At 38.1% G+C, this 22675-nt stretch overlaps 1 protein-coding gene across 3 annotated transcripts in view; it reads right to left on the bottom strand.

Moving 5' to 3' along the window:
* LOC123313036 (integrin alpha-PS2) overlaps positions 1 to 22675 on the bottom strand; it is a 103695-nt gene that overhangs the window by 21153 nt on the left and 59867 nt on the right. For all 3 annotated transcript variants that reach the window (XM_044897707.1, XM_044897708.1, XM_044897709.1), the window contains exons 4-5: positions 19690 to 19810; positions 4182 to 4243 (exon numbers count right to left, since the gene is read on the bottom strand). In XM_044897707.1, coding sequence (XP_044753642.1) covers positions 4182 to 4243; positions 19690 to 19810 — 183 coding nt within the window. The remainder of the gene's footprint in view (positions 1 to 4181; positions 4244 to 19689; positions 19811 to 22675) is intronic.

Genomic DNA, 22675 nt, shown 5'->3' with positions numbered 1-22675 from the left:
GTTTTCCAGAGCTTGAAAAGTTAAAAAAGGTTAACCTGCCTAAAATGTCAACAGTAAGCTAGATTGCTTTAGAGCGACAGTATAGTAGGAAAATGAACTGAATGAAGATACTTCCTCGTCTGCAGGCTTAAAAGAAGGTTCCTTCTGTTACAAACACCTTGAAATCAAGGTTTAATATCACTTAGAGACTCCTATAGCTTTTCGTAATTCTCTCACTCTATTCGGCATTGTATCAATGAAAGTGTCAGTCAAAGCATTGGCGAGCTGTTGTAATGTCTGCGGAGAGTCAGGTAGGCAGTGTATTTGCTGTAACATTGCAGACTAGACAGGTTAAGTACAATTATGGTCTGGAGATGTAGCTGTAGATAGGTACAGCAAATCTGAAAGCTCCTAACAGGGGTTTATACAGGGTGAGCAAAATTGGTGATACCTGAACTACAAGTTTTTCAACCCAACGAGATAAAGGAAAATGCATGGCACAGTACGGTCATCATTTTTAAAGAAACTAATCATGTCATCAACTGCACTCCTCTATCTTCTTTCATTTTCCATTTATAAGCCAAAATTAAAATTTCAACTTTGGTCATTATAACCAATTCGTTTAACAGGGTTGAAAGTCAGGTTGTTGGAATAAAAAACACTTCTCAGACCATTGGCGACATGCTTCGATTTTATTCTAAAATCTTCTTCAGGGCTCTAAAATGAATTACAAGATTTATCAATTAATAACACTTATAAATAAATTGTGTTGGAACATGCAATGGGACAATACATCAGTGCAACAAATGAATAAAAATCACATTAATATCTGCATATTACAATGCATAGACAAATTTAATGTTAAATCAGGTACCTGTATACTGAGCTGAATTATATTCAATGTTTCTCTCAATTTTCATATTTTCAATTTAGAATTTGTCTATGCATTGTAATATGCAGATATTAATGTGATTTTTATTCATTTGTTGCACTGATGTATTGTCCCATTGCATGTTCCAACACAATTTATTTATAAGTGTTATTAATTAATAAATCTTGTAATTCATTTTAGAGCCCTGAAGAAGATTTTAGAATAAAATCGAAACATGTCGGCAATGGTCTGAGAAGTGGTTTTTATTCCAACAACCTGACCTTCAACCCTGTTAAACGAATTGGTTATCAATAACAAAGGTCTCAAACCAAAAACTCATTTGGTCATTATCTCCGTTTCTGATTGAGCTAGGAGGTTGAAATGAAAACATTGTACAGACACTTTTTTTATAGCAATCTAGTGGCGTAATATGATTTTTTCCAACAGGTATATTTGCTGATCCATAACATAAAGTTGTGTTTTTTCTTATGAAAACAGTAGTTTAAAATTACTTGGACAGACTGAGGGCAATGTATGATATATTTCTGAAACGGGAAAAAAATTGCGATTCTGTCTAAGTCAATTTAAACTACTGTTTTCATATGAAAAAACACAATTTTGTGTTAGAGCTCAGCAAATACAAAAAAAAAATTATAGTACGCCACTGGATTGCTATCAAAAAGTGTCTCCATAATGCTTTTATTTCAACATCATAGCACAAACAGAAACGGAGATAATGACCAAAGTCCAAATGGCCCGAATTTTGGCCTATAACTCGAAAACAAAAGAAGATAGTGGAATGCAGCATGGCATAATAAATTTCTCGAAAAAATACGAACTTAATGTGCCATTCCTTTGTCTCTACATCGTTGGGTTGTAGTTCAGGTATCACCAATTTTGCCCACCCTGTGCAATATTTTTAGCGAGTGTATGAAGTAATCGAAATAATTTTATCTCATCTGTTGCACAAAGAAAGCGTCCTAACAACTCTTCGTATGGGCTCTGCGCGTCCAATTTACAGAATATCAATAACCCTTCCAGGCGTCAGGACTAATTTAAAATACATTCACACTTCGAGAGTTTCACGATGAACAATGAGAGGAACTCGAGGTATTTACCCGATATGGCGGCAGATACTACTCGAACAAGCCTCTTCATCGAATTATTCAATGAAATTTCCAGTCGTTCATTCTCTCGGAATCGAAGGAACTTGAACAGTTTTCGATTATTCCTCGAGATAGTCCATAAAAGAATACGTCGATTCTTGTACGTTTTCCTGGAAGGATGTTTCTCGGAATTTATGGCGGATTGACATCCAACGTATTATTCAGTATGCGAGATCGTAAGGAAGATGAAGAAATCATACGAAAAATGAACAGGAACGGTCCTAGGGGACAGCCTTGCGGAACCCCAAACCATCTGGACTTTTATTAGGATTCGTATCTGCTCAGACACTAATCGATGTTCGATAGATTACCAATTCAAAAAATCTAAATCCAATTCAACGGTTCATGCGGACACGTCCAAAAGGATATGATAATTTCCATAGAACATTGTGCGAAAATGTATGTAAAACACCACTTTATATTCACAGTGAACTGGTGGAATATGGTAGACGTTTGGCAAGAGGGTAAGAATTGTAGGATTATGGTGTCATTACTATGTTGATCGTGACACATAAAGAAAATCAGGGCAGTTCTAGATTTTATCGTATACAGGTCGCAACGCGAACATCTAAATATAAGTTTGTCGCTGTGTAAAGGTGTTGTTTTAGTAGAAACGTGAATGGTGGCGAACGGGAGAAATGGAAACGTTCTCACAACTGTCGGTAATCAATTGACAAAAGTAGGAAGGTTTACAGCCAAGTTCTGTATTAGTGGTTATTTCTTCATGCTAAGCTTGATGGACATAACAGCCGATCAAATTAGTGTTATCGATATTAAAGAATGGCCACATTTTCTCCTCTTTGAGTTATCGAATGAAATTTTCATCAGCATCATAACTCCAGCATTCACATTGAGACCAAATGAAGAGAGATCATCCAAACTAACATTTTTTTTTAAATATCTCTCTTCCTGTACCTCTAATCGTTTTTGTATTCATTATGAAAATTGTAGATAATGATATTCTAAACAACTTTTGTCTGATGCAATTTTACATACTCCTAACCGTTTTCGAGTTAGAGGGTAATAAGGTCGAGGAGCATAGGTCAATGTACATTCATCGCTATATATCTCAAAAACGTTCCGAAGTAGAAAAAATTGCTTCGGACGAAATTTATAGAAAATGATATGCTCTACAACTTTTATGATGGATGCGAAAACGATTCGAAGCCCAGGAGTGGAGATAATTCAAAAAAACTTATTTTTGTGACCTTTATGGCTAATTTTTATTGTTTCGGCTTGCTGAAATATTATATTTTTGTCATATTATATGTTTTTCGTTATTCTTGATTCATTAGCTTCAAAGGAAAAACCACATACAGGGTGGCCATTTGAAAACGAAACAGACGAGATTACAGACGAAATAAATTTTTTCGATAGAAATGCTCGGACAGGTCGATTTCTGTTTCGAGGGGGACAGTCATGGCTGTTTTGAAGCTCAAAATGTCGATTTTTCACAAAAAAACACTACAAGTGCCATGAAAACACCACTTCATTTTCAAATACTTAGTTAAGAATATTTCAAGAACTAATGCATAAAATGAAAAAACAATTACTGTGCTGAAATCAGTATGAAAATACCTTTCAAATGAGGTATCACTCACCCCATCTTCCCTATTCAAAAATTGGGGGTGAGGGTTATAGTAGCAAGGGTTGAAGCGCTATGCGTCCGTAACATACATCCTAAGTTGTCCCCTCGAAACAGAAATCGACCTGTCCGAACATTTCTATCGAAAAATTTTATTTCGTCTGTAATCTCGTCTGTTTCGTTTTCAAATGGCCACCCTGTATATCATCAGTAATGTCCATCAAAAAATTATTACGCATATTTTTCGACCTGAACTATATTGCGAATTCCTCAAAAATTATCCTGCCTTCTCGGGCAGTCAACTGCGAAAAAAATAAACGCGAGGATGTAAAATACGTACCGATTCCTCGAAAAAAAAAATACGCAAACCTATAAGGCCGTGGGTTGCATGCTCGAAATTCCGAGCATTGTGAGAAACAATAAGTGGACCCAACAACGTGAATAACAATTAGTAATGTATTCAGATGAAATGCGGGATACGCGTAAAGGCATCCGCATAAAAGGAGAGACTTAACTCCCGAAACAATAAATGAATGAAGGTAGATAGCATCGATTTTTTTTTCCCGAACGGAGCACTCACCTCGTTGATAGCTGCACTAAATCCCGCCTGACATGAACCTTGCCTGTGGTATCCCCATTGAGCTGAAAAAAGGATTAATTTTAATATTAGTTACTTCAACTTCGAATGAAGATATATCGGTGTCTATTTGAAGAGAAACAGAGCATCTTTGAAGGGTGTATTCTCTATCTCAATCTCCTTTTTTACTTACGAGAATGTATTGATATCTAGTTAGCCTAGACCAGTTCCATGCATAAAAAAGTATTGCGTTACCATAGCAACGAACAATATCTCATTGAAAGTGTCAGTGTGAAGTTTGAGGTCAAAAAAGTAAACCAGAGTTACGCAATGAATTAAAAGAAAGGAGATGTCCACGGAAATTGTGAAAATCGAAAAATTGGAGTATCGAGCCATCATCAAGTACCTGTATTTAAAAGAGTGAAGAGGTAAGCAGATTTACGAAGATATGTTTAATACCCTTGGTGATCAATGCCCTTCGTGTGAAACCGTGAAAAATTGGACTGCAAGCTTCAAAAGAGGTAAATTTTCCATTGAAGATGATGACCGATCGGGAAGGCCAGTTTTTGTGTCAGACCCCGAAAATATCGATGCAGTTCATGACATGATTTTATCAGACCGTCGAATTGGGCTGAAACGGATATCTGAAGCACTGAATATTTCATACGAACGCGTTCATCATATAGTTCACGTCAATTTGGACATGAGAAAAATTGCTGCAGAATGGATCCCCGAATATTAGAATGTTGACCAAAAGCGTGCAAGGGTAGAAGCATCGCGTTCGATCTGTGCCCGATTTGAAAACGATGTAGACTTCTTAAACTGAATTGTTACTATGGATGAGACTTGGGTACATTTCTACGATGCAGAAACAAAGCAACAATCGATGGAATGGCGACACTCTGGTTCTCCAAGACCTAACCTATCAACCACACAAAAACAAATTGAATATAGGACCTTAAAAATGTATAACAGCCTACCACGTGATATACAGGGCATAACTGATATCAAAACATTTAAAAAGAAACTTTTTAATTTTCTATTACATAGGGAACCTTATTGTTTGGAAGAGATTGTGAAGTAACACCATTGTTTTTGACACTATTTCATTTCATATTTTGTTATGTAACTGGAATTTGATCTGAAATAAAGACTGTTGTTATGTTATGTTATGTTATGTTAAGAAGTTTCGTGCCCAAAAATCTGCTGGAAAAGTTTTTGCTTCAATTTTTTGGGATTGCCATAGAGTAATCATGATTAATTTTTTGGATAAGGGTGGAACAATACCCGAAGATTACCATTGGACATTACTGACCACTCTACGGGAAAAAATCTAAGAGAAAAGACGCGTAAAGCTATCCAAAGGTGTTTTGATTTTGCAGGACAACGCCCCTGTACACAAATCTCTCGTTGCCATGCAAAAAATTCGTTAGGGTTTGAATTACTAAAACGCCCCCCTTATTCACCAGATTTGGCACCATCAGACTTTAATCTCTTTCCTCAGCTGAAGAAAAGTTTAAAAAGTAGTAAATTTTCTTCCAAACGAGGAGGTAATAAAATCTGTGGAGGTCTGGTTTGCAGAGCAAGAAGAAACATTTTTTTTGAAAGGTCTAGAGACGTTGCAGGTTCGCTGTAATAAATGTTGAGTAATAAAATATTTTGTCCTTGAAATTTTGTTTGGTTCTGTAGTAGACTATCCTCGTACTAATAATAGCTTCGGAATAATTTTATCGAAAGCCCATCTCTTAGAACAACTCTCTTCAACTTTCTTTTTTGCTTTCCCAGTCAGTCCCTGATCATGTTCCGTTAACAAGACGGCCCAATAGGCGCATCCTCATCCGAGAACAAAGGAAATAATCAACCGTTAATTTCTTCCACTCAATCTGTGCCGCAATAAAATCGTAAGATTAGTGATCGTCAATCACTTGACGGGAGGGGTGTATGAGATAGTCATCGAAATATGACTGCACGTCCGTGAAGTAAAGAGACAGATACGTACAGACGGCACAACAAATCCATTATTCAATTCGGGCCGAAGCGGAAATTAACGTAATTCGACTAATTTCATTCGATGGGGGTTGAGTGGACAGCGGCGGGTATTAGAAATCGTTGAAAAGGTATGATGGTCAATGTATAGAAGGACGAAAACCCACCGTGGAAAGTACGGTTTTTTTTCTATGATAGAGTCACCAGGGGACTGTTGCATCAACTGTCTTGCTACTCTTCACTTGGCATTTTTACGATATCTGACACCGTTCACGAGAATAACTAATGGAAATAGGCTTTCGAAATTGCTCGCAATAGATTTAGCGTGTTCGAAAACTAATATTTGCTTACCAAACTTTCGGATATCTCACACAGTTTACCAATAAAGCAAATTTTTTATTTTTCCATTTTTCAACCTTCGAGTTTGGTGGTATCTAGCGGAAAAATCATAGGAAATTTAATCGTGATATATACTCTACAAGACAAACCTTTCTGGTAATAAATCTGGACATTTCATCCTTCTCGGAACAACGGTTCGGTTTTGACGAATTTTAAAGTGAAACCATCTTTTTCAGGGGTTTTCGAAGGTCAGCTTTCGAGTCGTTTATCTCTCAAAAAAAGTAACAGGTAGATGGAGATGTGATACATATTCTGAAAGAGCAACTTTTCTAGTAACAAAACTGATAATTTTATCCATCTCGGCCTAATCTTTCGGTCTTGACGAATTCTAAAGTGAATTTCCCAATTTTTGAAAAATGCCATGTCCAAGATCAAAATCTGAACGGAAGGAGATAGGCTTCCGAAATTGCTGGCTATAGATTCAGCCTGTTCGAAAACCTATATTTTCATACCAAAATTTCAAATCTCTGGCCTAGTTTAGGAGAAAATAATTTTTTTTGTTTTTCCACTTTTCATTTTCGAGTTGACTTCGACGTGCTCTCTGGAGTGCAATTCTCTATCGAATCATCAACTGTTTGGTTTTCCAGAATCTTCAAAACAAATTCTATGCACTCCATATCCTAAGAGAGTAATAGAACATCCTGATTTTAAGACAGAGTGGCAAATAGGCCATTTTAGGGGGGTCTAACCCCTTGCTCATTTTTGACCCAAAAAATTGAAATTTTCGAAATCGAGTTTTTATGCTAGGGTGGAAGCCTAGGCAACGCTGATTATGGAATCGAAAATCCCAATTGGATCAGGCGAATATAACAGGGGATATCGCAGATTGAAATTTGCCATTTTTTGAAAAATTCCAATTTCCAAGATGAAAATCTAAACGAAGGGAGATAGGCTTTCGAAACTGCTCGCAATAGATTCAGCGTGTTTGAAAACCTATATTTTGATGCCAAAATTTCAAATATCTGGCCCAGTTTAGGAGAAAATAATTTTTTTTGTTTTTCCACTTTTCATTTTCGAGTTGACTTCGAAGAGCTCTCTGAAGTGCAATTCTCTATCGAATCATCAACTGTTTGGTTTTCCAGAATCTTCAAAACAAATTCTATGCACTTCATATCCTAAGACAGTAATAGAACATCCTGATTTTAAGACAGAGTGGCAAATAGGCCATTTTAGGGGGGTCTAACCCCTTGCTCATTTTTGACCCAAAAAATCGAAATTTTCGAAATCGAGTTTTTATGCTAGGGTGGAAGCCTAGGCAACGCTGATTATGGAATCGAAAATCCCAATTGGATCAGGCGAATATAACAGGAGATATCGCAGATTTAATTTTGCCATTTTTTGAAAAATGCCAATTTCCAAGATGAAAATCTAAACGAAGGGAGATAGGCTCTCGAAATTGCTCGCAATAGATTCAGCGTGTTTGAAAACCTATATTTTGATACCAAAATTTCAAATATCTGGCCTAGTTTAGGAGAAAATAATTTTTTTTGTTTTTCCACTTTTCATTTTCGAGTTGACTTCGACATGCTCTCTGGAGTGCAATTCTCTATCGAATCATCAACTGTTTGGTTTTCCAGAATCTTCAAAACAAATTCTATGCACTTCGTATCCTAAGACAGTAATAGAACATCCTGATTTTAAGACAGAGTGGCAAATAGGCCATTTTAGGGGGGTCTAACCCCTTGCTCATTTTTGACCCAAAAAATTGGAATTTTCGAAATCGAGTTTTTATGCTAGGGTGGAAGCCTAGGCAACACTGATTATGGAATCGAAAATCCCAATTGGATCAGGCGAATATAACAGGAGATATCGCAGATTTAAATTTGCCATTTTTTGAAAAATGCGAATTTCCAAGATGAAAATCTAAACGAAGGGAGATAGGCTCTCGAAATTGCTCGCAATAGATTCAGCGTGTTTGAAAATCTATATTCTAATACCAAAATTTCAAATATCTGGCCCAGTTTAGGAGAAAATAATTTTTTTTGTTTTTCCACTTTTGATTTTCGAGTTGACTTCGACATGCTCTCTGGAGTGCAATTCTCTATCGAATCATCAACTGTTTGGTTCTCCAGAATCTTCAAAACAAATTCTATGCACTCCATACCCTAAGACAGTAACAGAACATCCTGATTTTAAGACAGAGTAGCAAATATGTCATTTTAGAGGGGTCTAACCCCTTGCTCATTTTTGACCCAAAAAATTGAAATTTTCGAAATCGAGTTTTTGTGCTAGGGTGGAAGCCTAGGCAACGCTGATAATGGAATCGAAAATCCCAATTGGATCAGGCGAATATAACAGAAGATATCGCAGATTGAAATTTCCAATTTTTGAAAAATGCCATGTCCAAGATGAAAATCTGAACGAAGGGAGATAGGCTTTCGAAATTGCTCGCAATAGATTCAGCGAGTTCGAAAATCTATATTTTCATACCAAACCTTCCAATATCTAACATTGTTCACGGGAAAATAATTGTTTTTGTTTTTACATTTTTCATTTTCGAGTTCACTTTAAAGGGCTCTCTGGAGTGCAATTTCCATTGGCAGTCTTGGCCACTCAAGACTCTAGACTCGAATTCAGTTAAATTGTTTTTACTCACTCTGTAAAGCTACGCTGAAAAATTTCTTTTTATCATCAGGGAAAGTTTTTGCCACGATTTGCAGCCCCTAATATCTGGCCGCCCTAGGCCCGGGCCGAGGTCAAATCCGCCACAGTATACATGGTGATTGCGTAATTAGAATGTCCACAGATCTCAAAGGAACTCGATTCGATTAATTCAATATAAAATGTGATATTCATTGACGTTCGAACAATAAATCAACAATCATATTGTTTCCATAATAGCAAATCGATTAGGTATGCATCTATCTAGGACACTCGGCATGCCTATCGAAAAAGCAGAACGTTTGTTTCTCATGGCCCCCTGCCGCGTTTACAGATGACGTGGAAATTGAATAAAATTCTCGACATTCCTTTTTCTCTCATGCCGCCCCTGCCTTCAACCCCCATTCTTAAAGCTGGGAAGCCTTTTTTTCCCGACCAAAACGAGCGAATCGAATTACCAAAACAGATTAGGTAAATTGAGAAGTTCAACACTCGCCGCTAAAACAAACGAATACCAAATTAGACCTTGGGCCCCTAATTGCCCAGACTTACATCGAGTTGCCCGGGATGGCCACCTGTGAATGGGTCCTCGTGGCCGAATTCTTGTCCGAAATGTACCGACGTGATTCGGAAGAGCAGAAAATGGTTATTATAATAATAATGATATGAATGCACGATATGAATTTCGATAAATTTTCGAATTTTCACCTTATTTATGTAGCTTTGTTGTATATATACAGCTGCGGTAACCCTAATATGGACAAACTGCCGATTCATATACGAGGATTATTGATATCTAGTTAGCCTAGACCAGTTCCATGCATAAGAAAATTGGAGTATCGAGCCATCATCAAGTACCCGTATTCAAAAGGGTTAAAAGAGGTAAGCAGATCTACGAAGATATGCTTAATACCCTTGGTGATCAATGTCGTTCGAATGCGACCGTGAAAAATTGGACTGCAAGCTTCAATAGAGGTAAACTGTCCATTGAAGATGATGACCAATCGGAAGGCCAGTTTCTCTGTCAGTCCCCGAAAATATCGATGCAGTTCATGACATGATTTCATCAGACCGTCGAATTGGGCTAAAACGGATATCTGAAGCACTGAATATTTCATACAAACGCGTTCATCATATAGTTCACGTCAATTTGGACACGAGAAAAATTGCTGCAAAATGGATCCCCAAATGTTTGAATGTTGACCAAAAGCGTGCAAGGGTAGAAGCATCGCGTTCGATCTGTGCTCGATTTGAAAACGATGTAGACTTCTTAAACCGAATTGTTACTATGGATGAGACTTGGGTACATTTCTACGATCCGGAAACAAAGGAACAATCGATGGAATGGCGACACTCTGTTTCTCCAAGACCTGAGAAGTGTCGTGTCCAAAAATCTGCTGGAAAAGTTCTTCAGTTTTTCGGGATTGCCATGGACCACTCTACGGGAAAAAATTAAAGAGAAAAGACGCGGAAAGCTATCCAAAGGTGTTTTGTTTCTGCGGGACAACGCCCCTGCACACAAATCTCATGTTGGCATGCAAAAAATTTCTGATTTAGGGTTTGAATTACTAGAACACTCCCCTTATTCACCAGATTTGGCTCCATCCGACTATCATCTCTTTCCTCAACTGAAAAAAAGTTTAAAAGGTCGTAAATTTTCTTCCAACGAGGAGGTAATAAAAGCTGTGGAGGTCTGGTTTGCAGAGAAAGAAGAAACATTTTTTTTAAAAGATCTAGAGACGTTGCAGGTTCGCTGTAATGAAAGTATTCAATTAAGAGGAGAATATGTTGAGTAATAAAATATTTTGACATTTAAATTTTGTTTGGTTTTATGGTAGACTAAGAATATTTCAATATATCCTAGTACCTATGTTTTCACAGATTCTTCTTCTTCCAATAATAAACTCATGAAATAAGTTGAATTTCATTTGTAACGTGCGAACTATGAAAAGAAGATCTGAGAAGTGAGAGGGAGGACATTTCTAGCAACTACTTTAATTATAGAGTGGTTTATCTACTACTCAAAATGATACATCGATATTCTAAAGCCACTCCTGTTGTGTTTAGACTACAGACTACTAGCGTCAAGTGATCCGAGCTGCGTCATTCCACACATGACTTCAATTTACTCAAGGAAGACGTCACTCCACCCCCCGGTCGTTCCTTTGCGTGGAACCCTCGAAAAATTCCCCATTTCAACGTATTCGGTTTTTGAAACTGCGGAAACGCTGGTCGTAGAGTCATCGTGGGGTTGTCTGATAAATCGATTAGTCCGCATCTATCTATGCGATGTTTTACAAGGGTGGAATGACAAATGAGAACAGGAAGCGGAGCTGGATGGAGTATTCTATGCGGAGGACGTTGAAACTTTAATGGAGTAATGGGCAGTCTGATGATGATTCGGCATCTAATTAAAAAAACACTCTGCGAATTTTCACTTATACAGGCTGTTCCGAAGTTAGAGCAACAAAGTTTGGTTTCTCTAGATAAAACTTGGGGGCTCTTACTTTTTATTTTTACCTGGAGACTCCCTTTTCCGCAGTTTCCTCCCCCTGAATTTTACCCCTATCTTTTTGTCCCAGAATACGCAGGAGTTTTATGATATGAATGTCCCTTGAGGACAATTTTTACTTGATCGATATGTCTTTAAAATCACTGAACATTAATCAAGTATTTGAATTCCTTGAAAATTGTTAGAAAGCCCAGAGAAAAACTTTCTTGCCTCTTGTAATGTTTACATTGGACGCAAGATTTTTGAAAAGAACCTAGAAATATCGTGATTTTTTAGGTAGAAGGGTTTCCTGGATTGTGAAAACCTGAACACTTTTTCCTTGAGTGACCAATTGAAAGAAGGTGCCTGGTAACAGCTGGTAATTCTCCAAATCCCCTTTTTCTTCACCCTGCTGCACAGAATCGAACAAGAAACGTCATCAGGCAATCTCGCCACGTATGAGAACACAATCAACAAGAACTTGTTGAGCGTTTCGTGACTAATTTTCGAAACTGACGGCCTCTCCAACGCCCAATTTACGTCCGACCGTTTTTTTCTACGGTTCCGTACGTCGGCACATGTCACTCTCAAAAGGAAATAAATATAACGCGTCTCGTACGTCATAAAGAAGCCTTTTTACAACTTCCGGAAGTTGCGTCCGCTTTGGCGGCCGCTGACGCTAACCCTAGGGTTTCGTGGAACGTGCCAGCGTCATCGGCGAAGAGGTCTTTTTATCGAAGACACGAGAGTTTTTAAGAGGTGGAGATACCGATGATGACCTATTGTCTATAATAGTCCATTAAAGAAGGGAACCAGTTAAGCAAGTGCCTTTAAAAAATGATTTTTATTGTTTGTAATCATTCTACGAGGATATATTGAAAAATTCTTACCCTACTATAGAACCAAACTAAATTTTAATGTCGAAATATTTTGACATAACCTGCAACGTCTCTAGACCTTTCAAAAAAAAATGTTTCTTCTTGCTCTGCAAACCAGACCTCCACAGCCTTTATTACCTCCTCGTTGGAAGAAAATTTACGACCTTTTAAACTTTTTTTCAGTTGAGAAAAGAGATAATAGTCGGATGGAGCCAAATCTGGTGAATAAGGGGGGTGTTCTAATAATTCAAACCCTAAATCACGAATTTTTTGCATGGCAACGTGAGATTTGTATGCAGGGGCGTTGTCCTGCAAAAATACAACACCTTTGGATAGCTTTCCGCGCCTTTTCTCTTCAATTTTTTCCCGTAGAGTGGTCAGTAATGTTGAATAGTAATCTCCGGTTATTGTTCTACCCTTATCCAAAAAATCAATCATGATTACTCCATGGCAAGAACTTTTCCAGCAGATTTTTGGACACGAAACTTCTTGGGTCTTGGAGAACCAGAGTGTCGCCATTCCATCGATTGTTGCTTTGTTTCTGGATCGTAGAAATGTACCCAAGTCTCATCCATTGTTACTACAATTCGGTTTAAGAAGTCTACATCGTTTTCAAATCGAGCACACATCGAACGCGATGCTTCTACCCCTGTACGCTTTTGGTCAACATTCAAACATTTGGAGATCCATTTTGCAGCAATTTTTCGCATGTCCAAATTGACGTGAACTATATGATGAACGCGTTCGTATGAAATATTCAGTGCTTCAGATATCCGTTTTAGCCCAATTCGACGGTCTGATAAAATCATGTCATGAACTGCATCGATATTTTCGTGGACTGACACAGAAACTGGCTTTCCCGATCGGTCATCATCTTCAATGAAAAATTTACCTCTTTTGAAGCTTGCCGTCCAATTTTTCACGGTCCCATACGAAGGACATTGATCACCAAGGGTATTAAGCATATCTTCGTAAATCTACTTACCTCTTAACCCTTTTAAATACAGGTACTTGATGATGGCTCGATACTCTATTTTTCAATTTTCACAATTTCGGTGGACATCTTCTCTCTTTTAATTTATTGCGTAACTCTGGTTTACTTTTTTGACCTCAAACTTCACTCTGACACTTTTAATGAGTTATTGTTCGTTGCTAAGGTGAGGCAACATTTTTTTTATGCATGGAAGTGATCTAGGCTAACTAGATATCAATACATCCTCGTATGTATAGAATTTTCAGGGTGCTTTCTAACCAATGAGTCACCAGGCAGGGGGTAGGAGATAGAGAACCGTATGAGGAATCAGGAACTCAAACAATTCTTATGCCAACTAGTTTCTCATCGATCCGAACCAAATTCACCAAGCGGTTGAAAAATTTCCCATCTGAAATGGTTCTATGAGTTGGCGCCCCGCATATTAAACGTCGTTTCCATTTTTGGTGCTATCGCCAGAGAATTAACATTTTGCCTCGTCGTAAAACAATCATTTTACGCGCTAACTAAGGATCCGTAGACATTAAGAGGCGGCAGGTTAATCTCTAACGGGTTTCTCCATTTCATTCGCGGCAACGAAAGAATTGGAATATACTTAAAACTGCATTAACTTTCACATAAATACTGCGCGCCAGTCACGTTCGTTATGGCAGGAAAAAAAAAGGACCGACACATGGCTGAAGCGGGATTAGGAAATGAACAGAAACGTTATTCTATGCTCCGCGAGACAGGAAGAGGAATTATGGCGAGGAAGCTGAAATGATGGAGCGAGAATTAAGTTGTAATAAGACGTAATAAGTCACTCTGAGAGAGTAGGTACGTCATAATTTCATTTGTACTTGGCGTACTAGATCGATTAGTGACAGATGACAGTGATCATAGAGAACTTGGTGACATAGGACTGCCCATCCTCAGGTGGTTCTGATGAGATTGAGATCGAGGTCGATTGGCTAGGATCGAGCCTCTCAGCTCTCAAGAAATTATCCTTGATGATGACCCTCTGATAGTCTGATGTCTAAGCAGCTTTGGCTGTTTCGTCATGAGGATTGAGAACTGGCTTACGTTTCTTGAGCTGACAAACTCTGAATACTGTATACATCGACTGTTTCTTAATTCTAACGCAGTTCGAGTCCAGCAGATGTAATTTCTGCAAGTTCAAGTTTTTTTTATTTTTCTCGGTACTCCGATGTCTTGGTACTCATGAGAGTATCTGGCCAGTTTTGGAATTATAATATTTTTAGGTCAATAGTTGTGAGATTCCAGGACTCTCAGCATGGTCTGGTTTCAATTTATAAAGATGCGCCCTTTTTGGGTTCCCTTTCGAGGAAACAATTTGAATTTGACATATCAGCTCTAGTTTCTATACCTTCACTCAATTCACTACTGATTAACCTGCCTCCCTAATTTGATTAGCTTTTGCAAGTCAAGTTTTTTCTACTACCTAATCAATTATCTGAGCCTTAACCCAACTAGATTTATTTGGACATTTATGATCACGAATCCCATCCTTGTCGCCAAATGTGATATCTTGGGTCCAATAAGTTGAGAATAATACAGAGATAAAAATATATTTATTGCTGAGTCTGCATAATACAGACACGATTTACATTAGTCGCCATGACATTGACATGAAGTTATGTTACGTTGTTCTTGACATATGACATTTGAACTACCTCAATATATTACAAATGTAAAGGAAGCTAGGTTAGGGCCTGTAGCACAGAAAGTTCATTACCTGGTTTTCATTAATTAACAGGGTGGTTTTTCGAACCATCGAATCGCAATCGTTTTGGTGGATATATGCTCCTTGAAGCCACCTTACTTTTTTTATCTGATCAACATCTTTATTCGACGGAAACTGATGAACAAATAACTCTTCACATTATATATTTAAACTGCCCGAATTGTGAATTTCATTGAGTTGAATCAGATTCCTTCATTTTGAAATTAGTTGATGTTTACCTTCTTAACGACAAGGCATAAGAGATTGCTATTTCATAAGCACGAATAACTCATATATTCTTTAAGATTAGTAATAAAAAAATCAGAACTATCGATGACGTAATATCTCAAAATTGGGATACTGTGTATAACATTTTCTAATATATCAAAAAGAGTGCAATTTAAAATACTAATCGAACTGGCCGAGGATATTCACAACAAAAAACTTTACTACATCCGCACTGTATATGCAAAAATTGTGCCCAAACTTCAAACAAATTTCCAAAATCTTCCACAATGTGGATGAATTCTGTACGACGTTATTTCTGGTCGGAATTCGATGTATTGTCTTGTTGGTTAAATAATTTCTCAACAATTATTTTCATCTTGTTCAAGGTTTATGGAAATTCAGAAAGAGTAAGCGCCAAAGTTAACAGATGTGCAGCACTGTTTCAAGAGCGTCCAAAATGGTGAGTGTTTTTTTACTTTTGGGTGTAAGTTAACATCTTGACGAACTATGCGAAACTTCAGCAAATAATCCATTCCCTATGCTCGAACTCTTCAACAAAAAGAACCCCAAAACCCAAATACTTCATAACCGAGCGTCGCCCTGTACATGACTTCCCGAATAAACATCAAATTTGACGCCTGTCCAACCGGATAGAGTATCGACTGCGAACATCCGCATGTTGTTTTCTTCTCGTTACTTTCTTGTATGCAGTTATTGTTGAGGAGAAGCGACACATGCCTAACAGATGTACTGAGAGTGACGCGAGCTACGAAATAGGAGGCTGTGATTATTGTTACTAAATTGGTTCTCTATGGGCTACTGTTCTTGGTCTATTATGTGCCTAGCCCATCTCGTTGGGGGTCATGGGCAAGTTGACTTTCATTCACTTCGACGAAGGTCTATTGGCTCATGTGGGCCGCACGTTTTTCTTATTGAATTTGTATGCCATTTCGTCGACCTTGGTATTTTTCATTATTGCCATTGTGGCTGAAAGTGGTGGATATATTTTTTGAGAAAAGATTGAATATTAATGCAATTGGGTTGAGGAAAACAATTGCAGCGAATATTTTTTCGATAGACAGTAATTTATTACTGAAAATGGAATCCTAGAAAACTACAGCGAATGCAGAATGACCTTCAACAGTGAGGTTATGTAGATTTTGCCTTTCTGGCAGTCTGACATTTTTTGAAACTATCACAAACTTGTCTCCACAAGAAAAAAGTTTGCCAATCAATTAAATAAATCAATCAATAGTTGCACCATAAAGAATGAAGAATTACAGCGACAGTTGTTGTCGAGTTGTTAATTTTATTCTCGTGCCCATATGAGGCGACAGATTAGGTACTGATAGATGAAGATAAAGATCAAATATCATTTTACAGGAAATATTGCCCAGATAAAATACAATTTTCGGTAAATTACAGTGGCAATTGCGAGATGAAATATGTCCTTTGGCCCTACTTCACCTCCTTATCGAAACCTATACTTCAAAAATTGTAGATCTGACGCGAGCTCATTAGGAGTTACATCCGAACTACCCCCTTTAGGAGAGTATATAAAAACAGACGTTTCATCGGTTCAAGAAGGGAACGTGGGTTCTTTCATCGTGAAGGAGCACAGCTCCCTGATCATCCCCCCTTATCGTAAACACTTCTAATTATTAGGGCGCACCGCGTATATCTTTCGACGCCCAGCATACGCTCATTCTCGTCCCGTTCTGGGACTTCCTGACGTTCCGGTGTCAGGTTAATAATTCCAGAGGTTCATATTTAGACTGCCACGATGTGTACAAATAAACTCGTGAGACACACGGGAGTGGAGGGCTTCCTCTGCGAAACTAACGAACCGCTCTGGCTGGCTGGCTGGCTGGTGGAATCAAACGATACGGAAAGAAATGGGGTGTAACAGGAGTTTACCGGTCGTAGGGGGAAGGTGCAGGGCATCTATTTTAGTATCCGAATGTTTCGGTGTCAAGGTGGAGTAACCATTAGATGTTTCTGGTGCAATTAGAAGAGGAAATTCTAAAGAAATACGCCTGTGGAAGTGTGGAGTATATCAGAAAGTACTAGTAGAACTAGTAGATGTAAAAATATGAGTTAGACTACGAGAACAAGCATATGCAGCATGTCTTCCATGATAATTTCTCCATTTACCGTAGTTTCACGTCAGTAGTCAGTAGTGTTTCTACGAAGGGTGTTATTGTTAGACTACTGCCTTATAAGGCAGTAGTCCAAGCCCACAAAAAGCTTCCTGTGCAGCAGATGTAGATCTTGATGTCTTATTCGCAAGTTCATCAACTTTCTGAATTCTTTCAATATCACAATGCCCTGGCACCCATGGGAGAGTCATCTTAATTCTTCTGATTATGCAGTTGATTTATGGTAGATACTACGGCACTCCCCTGTCAGCCAATAACCCTTGCTTTGTGAAAGCAGGGCCATCAGCGTGTCCTGGCTGTCCTTTCTGACATGGATGTGAACCCTTTTAAAGCTCCTTTCACCACACCCTTGAGCACAAGTGTAGGCCGCTAGTATCTCTAACTGTAAAATAGAGGGCTTATGTCTCAGAGCCATGGTGATCCTTAATTGCGTTTCACATTCCCCAAAGCCTATACCTCTTTTTGATCAGTATACCATATGGATGACCATTTGTCGAATTCATTTACGAAGTTCATCGCACTAAGGCCGTTTCATAGAGTCTTTCGAAATAAAAAATATAAATTACAATAGCTCTGTAAAATTTTGTTATATTGTTTGAAAGTTCATAGGCTCTGATGCCTCCTTAATGGGTTAAAGTCAGAGGGATTTGGATGGCTAGTTAACATAGAGTGATGAGTACTAGATGGTATGAGAAGAATATAAGGTGAAGGTGAACACCCTAACAACTTGCAAGGCATGCCATGTTATGCTTAGTCCATGCTCCACCAGGATAGACAAAGACAATGCTAAATGTACCTCTAAACTAGAGATTGCAGCAGTTGTTGCAGGTTAAGAAGGATAAAACTTGCATATACTGGAATTATGCTTCTCCAACAACTCAAAAGATCCACACAATAAAGCTAGATATAGTGCTGCCAGACAAAGAGATCGAAGATTTTTTGTGTTCGACTTTTCTTTCTCTTCTGAAAATCATGTGGTCATAAAAGAAAACAGAAAAGGGATTGTATTTCGAACTGGGTACACACTCTATATCCAGGGCCTAAAGTAACATAATTCAAGAGTATTTCGCTCTGCAAAATTCTGGATGAGGTATTGGCAAGCGGAAAGTAGTGTTGCTCGGGTCACTTGGAGTCCTTATATCAGGTCCCATGTGAGAGCCACTTGAGTGTTCACCTTTTTTGTTGAGGGAAGCTGTAAGGGCGGGATGAAAAACTATACCAAGAATGTGTGAGAGGTTTTTGTGAGTATCCAAACAACAGCTTAGGAGAGAGAGAGAAAGATAGTGGTGCCTCCCAGAGTTTGCCCTCAAAAGGTTTTTCCTCCTACATGGATGACAAAAAAAAAGGAGACTAAATTAACTTTACGCTCTGGAATAGGATCAGAGGAAAAGAGGTTGTCAATGCATTAGCTGAAAAGGGGGCTGAAAGCCTAGGCACTATGAAAAGAATTCCAAAATAGAAAACCTTCCTTTAGCGTAGTAAAAACACGAGGTATATTCTCAGGGGCTCATATTGTTGCTTCTTAAAGTACACATGTAGGCATACGTAGGTGTGGAAATAAGTATATGTAGTACTAATTTCGTGAATAAACTTGAAGAATACAAGGATATGTATAAAAAGAATAAAGTTTGCCCTAGTTAGAAAGATATAATTGTCCAAAAAAGGAAAGAAAAACAAAAAAACCTACTCGATAATATTATAGGTCAAGAATTTTCGAAGGAAAGCTGTAGGTAACCTATTAAAAGAAATTTAAAAGAAGCAAACGCGTTAAGTGTGCCTGGAAATCTGTCAAATGTTGCCCGTTTGAAAGGCGCCGGTAATGACTCTATATTCGAACAATGGCCGATGAAACCGTGAAAAAGGCTGTGCCTCCACCGAAACCGCTGATCTAGAAACGATAGCGCACTAATGACAGTTTAATTGCCGAATTTGTCGGGCGATTTCACACCCAATTACCTCGGTACGCGACAAATATCGACAGGGAACAATGGACTGTTTTTTATGAATGACCATCCCAAATATCTCGTATCGAACGGTGATAATGAAGATACTTACATGTTCGGCAAGGCGAGTATTCTTCGAAGGATGTAAAGGCGCCGTTGGACACGTAGCAGGTTCCCACAGGATCTCTCCTTTTCTTCGTCAAAGCGTACCAGACGTACCTTGGAGCACATGCCTATAAGAAAACGAAAAAAGGAGAAAGTTAGCAAGTAGATTATTGGATGTGTGATCGAAGACTAGTTATTAAAGGGCTATGAACTAATTTCAGATGTTAGGATAGTATTTTGTTTGACATCTGTCAAAATTTCATGTAGATATGTTTGTTGAATGTTGTTTTGCATTGAAGGCGAAAAAATATATGGAAGTTTAGTAACAGTGAGCATCCAACGCTGTGATGAACATCTGCTATGAATGCATTGCTCCTCTTAGAGACCTACAAATGTGCTCGATACATGGTTTGAATTAAAATGTACCTACAAATCAGTTGTGGAAATCAAAATACACTTTCAGAACTATGATCAATAGGTGATAGATGCAATAGAAAAAACCGTCAGTCATGTTGAATTAACTGTTTGTGAAAGTTGACAGATAAGGAACGCCAATAAATTCGCCAGCTACATTCGTGAGCCAGCTATAGCAACTGCCTTTTTATAATTTCAATTATTTGCACTTATGCATGTCTTCAATTAATTTTACGACATCGTAAGATAGGAACGCGGCTTCCTATCTGCTGAGAATTCAGGAATTGATATTTTATCGCCAATTAAATGTTTTCGATTCCGCTATAAATGCGTGTACATATTACTATATGGAGGAAAATCCAATTGAGCATGTCTGGCATGGAGAGAACACAAACAACGGAATTGTACAAAATGTGAGAAGGAATTATGAAATTGGGAATTCATAAACATTAGATTGACGAGGTACCTACGAGATGCATTCATGTCTAGTTAGCTTGGACCGGTTTCCTGGATAGAGAAAAATATTGCGATACCATAGCAACGAACGTCATTGTGAAGTTTCAATTTAAGAAGTGAAAGAATGTTGATCGAAATTGTGATAATCAAAGATTTTAGCATTTATAAATCATCACGTAAATGGAAAGTATTATTACAAAGGTAAGCAGATTGATGGACATTAATGTATTCAACCGTGAAAAATTGAATGGAGAATTGTCATTCTAACATGAATTCGTTTCATTTCGAATTCATATGTTATCAAAACCGTTCATTTATGTATATCTGTCAGTTAATAGTTCTATAGGGATGATAATTGAACAGAATATTTGCTGATCAATATATTCCACAACGAAAATCACTCAATTATTAAATTTTACGGTATTGAAGGAAATTCACAACCATAGAGTTCGAAGCTTAGACTAGATAGCTGCAGAATGTGGAGTCATTTCTAAAGTTTGTTTCTTGATGAAATATTTCTGCTAATACTTGAAGTGATGGTGGTTTGCTATTTTATTATTATTATTAGTCATATGCTTTAATCTTGAAGTTATCCATATTATAAGTTTTGAATATCTTGATTGCTTTATACAAATATTCTTAGCCTTCCGTCGCTTCTGCCAGCAGACACATATTAATCAAAGATACTTGTACTAGACATAGAATAACGTGATAGTTAAAAGACAAAGAAGTTAGCTATTAATAATAATGACACAAAAGAAATTGGAACAGCAGAGATCCAGATTCAGAGTGAAGCATGAAGATTGAGTTGCGACAGACCGGTTTCGCTCTTATTACTTCTCATCAGTATCGTTCAACTCAACCCATGGTACAAGCCTGGATGTTTTTACACCAGGTGTGCGATTAATTCGTTTAGTACTTCGATGTGAGTGTTTGCTCTTAAAATAATACCCCCTGCTACACTTGGTCGTCATCGTTGGTTGAGTTATGCGGTACTGATGACCCCTCATAAGAGCCAAACCGTTCTATCGGTACTCTCCTTCGATGGTGGTGCGTTTTTCATGGTTTACTCTGAACCTAGATATCTGCAAGTCGCATTCCTTCTGTGTGATCGCGTATGTCCGTACAGGAAGTCGTAACGTGGATCCCAGCGGGAAGAAAATCACGGACAAGAGGAATCCTGAAAAATTTTCACGTAACGTTCGCCCAGACGGCGAAACACATGCGTCAATCGACGCCTCTCGAATTACGAGCATATGTCAGTAGTCGGAACTGGGACTAATATAGGCACAAATTGAGCCGGTAAAGGCGGACTCGGTAAACGGTCCATAACGCGTTGTCGAGTTGCAGGCCGTTACGGCGGACCCCGTTTCAATTAATTTCTAATATTAGCAACATCGGTAATGAAATTAAAACGATTCGAGAGAGCGAGAAACAGCGGGTAGTGGCTTTTAGCGACCGCTTCTAATCGCTGAATAATTGGCGTTCGGATCCGTTCTGCTTATTGCTCAGGTTCATAAGAACGGTGCTGACCCTGATTGAACCTTCCTAGACGAGGAAACTGAACATTTTTGAAAGGCGATGCACTCACTGGCCCTTAACAGTAGTTGGGGAGCCCAAGAGGAAAATTCGGGATTTACTCAAGCGTGTTAGATTAATATAAGGGGAGAGATACCTTGGACCCTGTAGAGTACCTCTACCAAAAATTGGGCCTGTATATAGGGGGAATTGACTAGGACAGACTGTAAGAATATTTAAAAAAAACGTTCATACTCGAGTGTGTCAGATAATATGTGGTTAATTACAAGTGGACAATCTCTGACAATTTGAGCGTGATGAAAATGTTTGGGAGGGCGCCAAACTTGTAAAAAAAAAGTCCCTCATAAAAATTGGCCTTAGGGGTCACAAAGACAAGTTTTTTTTGATTTATCTCCTCTTCTGGGCTTCAAATCGTTTTCGCATTGATTATAAAAGTTTTAGAACATATCATTGTCTACAAATTTCCTCGGAAGCAATTTTTTCTACGTCCAAACGTTTTTGAGACATATGGCGATGAATGTACATTAGACTGAGATTCTACATTGACCTTTCGCATGTATGGCTAAGCTCCTCATCTTAATAAC

The sequence above is a fragment of the Coccinella septempunctata genome, chromosome 5, assembly GCF_907165205.1.
Source record: "Coccinella septempunctata chromosome 5, icCocSept1.1, whole genome shotgun sequence".
Lineage (NCBI taxonomy): Eukaryota > Metazoa > Arthropoda > Insecta > Coleoptera > Coccinellidae > Coccinella > Coccinella septempunctata.
The sequence above is the reverse complement of the archived record's forward strand: the minus strand, read 5'-3'. Positions and strand labels throughout refer to the sequence as shown.